The 7,126-nt window shown below is 37.2% G+C and overlaps 1 protein-coding gene across 1 annotated transcript; it reads left to right on the top strand.

The window, feature by feature from the left end:
* The first annotated feature begins 436 nt into the window (after nucleotides 1-436).
* On the top strand, nucleotides 437-6,889 carry LOC118063236 (BTB/POZ domain-containing protein At3g50780). The gene is made up of 2 exons (XM_035077221.2): nucleotides 437-2,251; nucleotides 5,656-6,889. Exons 1-2 carry the CDS (start codon nucleotides 1,616-1,618, stop codon nucleotides 6,628-6,630), a joined length of 1,611 nt encoding a protein of 536 aa, XP_034933112.1. The 5' UTR covers nucleotides 437-1,615; the 3' UTR covers nucleotides 6,631-6,889.
* The last annotated feature ends 237 nt before the right edge of the window (nucleotides 6,890-7,126 follow it).

Below are 7,126 nucleotides of genomic sequence, written 5' to 3'. Positions count from 1 at the left end.
TCATCTACTTTGCTTCAGTAAAATCTCTTCCATGAGTAGTCCACTGTTGTGGACTCTTTGAAATTGCGAATATGTTTTTGAAATTTTTTATATTTTATTTAGTTTTAAATTATTAATTTTTATATTTTTATTTTAATTGGATGTGCTATATAAAAAAAAAATAAAATACCATATATTTTCAAATAAAAAATATTTTAAAAATAACCTTTATTATTTTCTTAAAAATATCTAGATACTTTAAAAATATCAAATCAAATCAAAAAAAACAAATAAGAATATCAAAATTATGGCCTACCAAAACAGAAGAAAACACAAGTAGTTAGAGTTTGGACCATCCATCATTTTCACTTAGCCCTAACTTTATCCAAGCTGGTTATACTTCAACTGTTTGGAGTCATCAAGATTCCTCTAAATGCTCATCAAATCACCTTCGTTCATGAATCTTTACACCTCATCTGGTAGTCCCATGAGGATATTCATGTCATTTCATGAAGGCACAACCACACGAAGGATGAAACCTGTGGTCTCTTTCAGCTAATCCTCAACGGTCTACAAAAGCAATAAAACATAAAGAAACCAAAAATAAAAGTATTAAAAAACATCAAAAGAGAAAGGATGATGAGAGACAAGCATGTTCCGGTCACTGAGAAAGTGCTTTTTTTGAGAGAGAAAGAAAGAGAATATTTATAGAGAGAAAAAGGGGAAGACATGCACAGGCTGAGTGTCTGAGACCCACATTTCATACAATCATCAAAAGCATAAGATGGACACAAACCAATGAGCCCATAACTACTTTAGTTTTCTTTTTCTTCATTAGAGGGGGAGTGTGAGTGTGTTTTGTCACTTTTGTGGGGTGGTTTTTTTCATTTCCGTTTTTATTACAGTTAAAAGAGACATTACACTCATTATTCCACCCTGCAACTCTCTGTTCATGGTTTCCTTGATGCTTGACAGCAGAGCTATCTTTCAATCATTTTAGGCACTTGTGGCCTTCAAAAATAAGAGATAAGAGATGGGTTTTCTAGGAAGTCTCTAAATTTCCAAATTTTGGTGTGATTCTAGTGTTTTGGGGTTCCAAAGTTACTAACTTTCAAGCTTGTTTATGGTTCCTTATTGTGTATTTCTTATGAATTTTTGTCCACTACCCGATCTAGTTTAGGTTCTGAGTAGATAGGAGAACCTGTATAATTTTTTTTCTTTGGCTTTTTGTGCTTTTGTGGAGTACCGATTTCTGCATGCACAAGTTTTTTCGCTGTATTCGAACTCTTTGGAACTGTGTTCTTATCTTTTTACTAGCTTTAGATTAAGATTTTTCTGTGTTTAGTTTTCTTGAAGTTGTAATTTGGAGTATATTGAATTTTAAGTTGTTCATTTTCCAAGAAAAACTTATCAGTTGCTTCTAACTTTTTTGTTTTGTAGTGCTGTTTTGCTCTCTAGAAAATAACATTTTGACTTTGGGATTCCCAGGATTGATTTGAATTACAGCTTTTCAGTTTCAATAATTTTTTTTCCTTGAGTCCCTTTGAAGAAAAAACAGCTGGTTGCTGTAATCTTATTATCCTTGTAAAACTAATCATATATTGATTTGAGTAAATGCTGTAAGCTGTTCTGAGACATGGCTGAAATTAGACTTACAAAGGTAGAACAAGGCCAAACCAAGATTAGAAATGTCCCAATTGCCGTAACTCCAGAGGGTTTTTGGTGTTGTCCCTCTCCTGTTGTCTTTCAAAAGACCATTAAAGCTCAAAATCCTTTAAACAAAACCAAACCCTCTTCACCACCACCTAAGACCACCGTCCAAAAGAAACGAACCCCATTTAATGAGAGAAAGGCACCACCAACTCCATTAAGATCATCAGTTGTTTCTGATGATCAACGAAATTGTGGCTCTGATACACCTGGTGTTAGTGCTTCTATTGTTAGCGAGAGAACTCCGAGGCCCAAGATAGAAAGCTTGCCAAGGAAGGTGGCAATTGAATTTGGGGAACCTGGAACCAGTGATATGAAGGTAGTTTTACTTGGAAAGCAGGGTTTTTGTGTGAAGTTGAGTGTCCACAAGAATGTTCTAGTGGAGAATAGCAGCTTTTTTGCAGATAAGCTTTCTGAAGAGGAGTCTAATCTGTCCTGTCTTGAGATCGATGATTGTGAGGATGTTGAGATATATGTTGAAACTGTGGGACTGATGTATTGCAAGGAGATGAAGCAGAGGTTGATCAAGCAAAGTGTCTCACGCGTGCTTCGAATTCTCAAGGTATTTTACTGGCAATAGATTCCTTCATTTCATTATGTTTATTGTAATTTTTCTGTATACATCTTGTTTTCTTTTATGTAGCTAATGTCGAGCTTGTAATGGTAATTGACTGTGCTTTTGTTGCTCTGAAGAACCTATATTACATCATGGGTAGTTCAGGAGAGAGTTTTTTTGTGGGATTATAATTTAGCATGTAATGAAGAACATACCTGTTACCTTGGAAGATCTGGCTAGACCATGCACCCCCTCCTCCACTGCATCCATTATCCAGTGACCTTTGCTGAAGCTGTTAAAAGATGGGGTTAGTGAGGAAGGGTTTAGGATAAGCTCCATGTCCCAATCTCTCTTTCTGTGCCTTAATGCATGATCAACTAGGCCGCACCAAGTGCATGGTCACAACTCTTTGTCTCTCTAAGTGTTCAGCCTACTAGTTTGTCTTAAGAACCAGAATCAATTGGGTTATGATAACACTGTTAGTTTTGAGTTTAAGGATAGTTGGTATTGTAATTGTTGATAAGTACTTGGTGTAGGTGGTTAATTAGTTGGGAAAGTTCTGTTGGCTACTTTGAGCAACAAAATATTTGATGGTTAAAAAAAAAGATTGGGACTTGAGAACAGAGAAATAATGTTTACTTTCATTGTAATGGTATACAAGGCTTGGTGTCTAGTTTTTTCTTTTTCTTTCCATAATAGCACCGCTGCCTACCTGTAGCCAATTTTAACCACCATATACATTCTAATAGTTTCAAATTTACACTATTTTTCACATTATTCTAGAAGGCTTAATCCTTTCTAGACATTGCATTTCTCAGCTTCAAGTTTTTACTGTGTTTGTTCATCACTACATCCTAGAAATGTTCACAGCCACCATTGTGTTTTTAGATACGTCTAGAAAGAGAATCACTCTTTTGATCAACTGGGTGGAGACGCAGGGTATGTAATTCTACAAAATAAGTTGCAGTTAAAGCCACTTCCAAGAAGTTGCAAAACAAGAATTGAATGTGGAAACCTAAGATTTTTGCTGCACCTATGTTAATATCAGATAAGTTTTGTTCTTCAAAAATTGCAAGAAGAGAAATCTCATAGAAATACAAGACAGTTAAAAATGTTATCGATGTGCCATTAAGTGCTTTTGTTAGTTTGCTTACAACCAGGCACCAAGTGTGATACTGGAAAAATTTCAAAGGCTGGTGCCAACAAAATTATGGTCAAGATGGATGATGGGAATGGAAGTTTGGAGGATGGGTAGATGTAGGATAGATGATGTTCAACCTTTTAGAGATACAGAAAATCACAACTCTAAGGAGAATAAACAATGGTTAAAGTCACAAATCTCGTCACACGACAAGGAGATAAGAGTTTAGGATAGCTCATCATCACTCAGTGGAATCCACCAAAGAGAGAGAACCAAAAACAAGCTAACTTTCCCTAGACATTAACAAAAACTAACCTATTTATACTTGGAACAATCCCTCCTAGCTAAGAAAAAAACAAAACCTACACTTCTATATCTAAACACGAAATTCAAACTTGTAGCATCTACTAGGTGATAAAATCTTCAAGGTGTAAGATTTTTCGACATAAAATCTTCAACCATCTGCACCTATTTTTCAAGTCTAAGTTGTGTGTATCTGGCAAAATCTTGGCCATTTTATTGGCTGTGGAGGCCCTTTCCACATGTAAGTGACCTGCAAATAACAATTCCAAAAGCTTGATGTGATGTTTTCTGGCAAAGGAGGAAGAATCATGCAAGTTAAAATTAATGGTAGGGAGAGATTTCGGTTTCCCTGATAGCCTGCTCACTTGAGAGGAAAATTGCCATAGCTTTCTATCTAGGAAGCTCCACTTCATGCACTGTTTGAAGCGGTAGAGCCTAGACACATATATCTTTCTGCTAGTATATGATTTGTTTGGAGGTTTTCCAAGAATCAATACAGTTTTGCTTTTGAGTTTGTCATTAGTTAGGATAATCCTCCGTTTTGGGACATGTTGTTGTTGTTTAAGAACCCTTTGAGCCCTTAACCATCTTTAGCATTTTACCAACCAAATTGAATTTGGATCTTTGGGATTATTAGGACAGCCCCTTTATCAAAGTGCCGTTTCACTTGTTTCACTACAAATAAGAACTTTGCTTCTTTCTTCCACATTGCACCTCCTTTTTTGGTTGCTCCGACAAACTAATTTTTCCCATTAGACTATTCACTACTTTCAACTTTCCAATTATCTGTTCTTCACATTGAGCATGAAGTCCTGCTTCCCAAAACCAAAAATAACATGGACAAATGTATATGGTAGACAGGTATGTGATGCATTCATTATTATTATATTTTCATATACTAGATACAAAAGGCTAACTTAATTACATTTGACATTGGAAACCTTTGCTGCTCTGAGCTAGCCATAATCCACATGTTCTTCTTTGTTCTGTTTTCAGTTTGACTAGAACACTACCATGACTGGGTCTGTATGCCTGTGTCTTGCTACCTAACTGCCTTCTTTTAGGAGTTAGAGCTTCACGTCATATGTCGAACATAAACATTTACCATTCCTGGACTTGACTTCTTGATGTGCATAGCTTAACCTTGTGGTTTGACATTCTCTAATCTTTTTACTGTCTTGATTTCTAACATATAACATGCTTAACAAAATGCTTCCTGTAGCACTATCATTGTATCATGTTCCTTACAACTTGGCATGTGTCAAGGAAACCAGAATGTTTGGGGGTAACTTGTAACTTGAGACATCAGTGTAAGCCCATTATTTAACTGAACCGAATTTTGGCTTATAATTTGTCATATTTATGAATGATTCTCAAATGCCAACGATGGTACACTTGAGTTGCAAAATTGATTCGAGTTTGAAATTGAGAAAGATGAAAGCTCAAGTGGTTTTATTAAAAAAAGGGGGTAAATATGTTGTTAATATTAACAAATACACTAAGCCTGGGCTGCCCTTTAATTTCTTTTCTCAAGTTGAATAATACCATTCTTAACCATGGTCACAATGTTCCAGATCTTATAAATGGCTAGATCTACGCCTTGAAGGTAAAAAGTTGTGGTTTGGTAGTGGTTAAGTGATCTTCTCTTGCCTTTCCATGACAGACCGCTTTAGTTCCTTCACATGTTTCTTTTCTCTCATGTCTCAGTCACTGTATGCTTTCTCGCCATGCTTTATCACTATATCCAGGAACAGCATATTGTTGAGACTCTGATTTGATGTCCATGTGTTAGTTCCTTCCTTTCAAACATAGGGCTTCTACTGGACAATTGAGCCTAGTTTTCATGTATTCATTCAACCTTTGTTGATACCCTCCCTTGCTCCCCTAAGCATTTAATACATTTCTGGGAGTTTGTGAAACTGTTTTACGCCCATTAAAGTCCATCATCAATGGAATTGTTTTGCAGGTTGCTGAACTTCTTAGCTTCAACACATGCATCCAGTCATGCTTGGAATATTTGGAAGCAGTTCCATGGATTGGGGATGAAGAAGAAGAGAAAGTGGTGTCCTCGGTTATAAGGCTCCAGAATGAAGGTATTGGGGTCACTCCAGTTTTGAAACGAGTCTCTTCTAATGTTGCTAACCCACCTAAAGATACAATTTCTCACATAATGGAGCTAGTTCTCAAAAGCAATGAGGAGAAAGGCCGACGTGAAATGAAATCCGTAGTCCTGAAGCTCCTTCGGGAGAATAACAGCCTTCCAAGTTACACAGATTCCTCTGACATCTGCAATGATACTATTTATAGCTCCTGCAGAAGTTGCTTGAATTCACTTCTATCTTTGTTTAAGCAAGCTGCTGAACCTGAATTTTCTGATAAGCCTCTAGACAATAAGGAACCTGTGGTAAAGCAAATAGCTCTTGAAGCTGACAATCTCTCATGGTTGCTTGAGATTTTAGCTGACCGACAAGCAGCAGATGAGTTTGCTCTAATGTGGTCTAGCCAGCAAGAGTTGGCAGCCCTGCATTCAAAGCTACCTATAGTGTCTCGTTACCATGTTAGCTGCATCACATCCAGGTTATTCGTTGGAATTGGAAGAGGGGAGCTGCTACCTTCAAAAGACACTCGTCACTTGTTGTTACAAACTTGGTTGCAGCCATTGATCAATGACTACAGTTGGTTACAACATGGGTGCAGGTCATTTGATAGAAAGGTAGTGGAGGAAGGTATCGGGAGAACGATTCTCACACTACCCCTGGAGAACCAACGGAGCATTTTGCTTGCTTGGTTGGGCACTTTCTTAAAGGCTGGTGATAATTGCCCAAATCTTCAGAGAGCCTTTGAGGTCTGGTGGCGAAGGACTTTCATTAGACCATACACGGAAACACAAGGAAGTCCACAACAGCCAGATAGCTCAATGACATCAAGGCAGGAGACTTAAAAGAGTGCAAATCTGAGTGAGAGCAGCAACTTTAAATGATATGTTGTTATATAGAGTACTTGTGTCAACTCAAAATATAAAAGAAAAGCTAACACCGAGAATCCTTCTGGGGAGGCAAACAATGGTGTGATGTGTTGACTGCTACTAGTGTTTTTGATGAGAGTGCTATAGGTGTGTAAAACTCCATTTCAATTGATGAATGTAGATTGGCTTCTTGAGGTGAAAATCATTTAAAAAAATGAATTGGAAGTTTCCCTTACTTATCTTTAGATACACCTTCAAGTAATTGGCTGATGGTCATTGCTAGACTTTCTACATTAAGGAGCGCCATTCAACGGAATTGAATCTTATTGACGAGTTCTTTATAGTTGAAGTCAGTTTACAGGAGCTGGTCTTTGCTCATAGGTCACACTTGAGCTTGCTTATTTTTCTCCTGTTCTATTATCAGGTTGTGGTCAGGTCACGTAGAGTCTTTTCTATTCTGGCCATCTCAGGT

This window comes from Populus alba, chromosome 7 (assembly GCF_005239225.2).
Source record: "Populus alba chromosome 7, ASM523922v2, whole genome shotgun sequence".
Taxonomy (NCBI): Eukaryota; Viridiplantae; Streptophyta; class Magnoliopsida; order Malpighiales; family Salicaceae; genus Populus; species Populus alba.
Note: the sequence above shows the minus strand (reverse complement) of the source record. Positions and strands in the feature narration are given on the sequence as shown.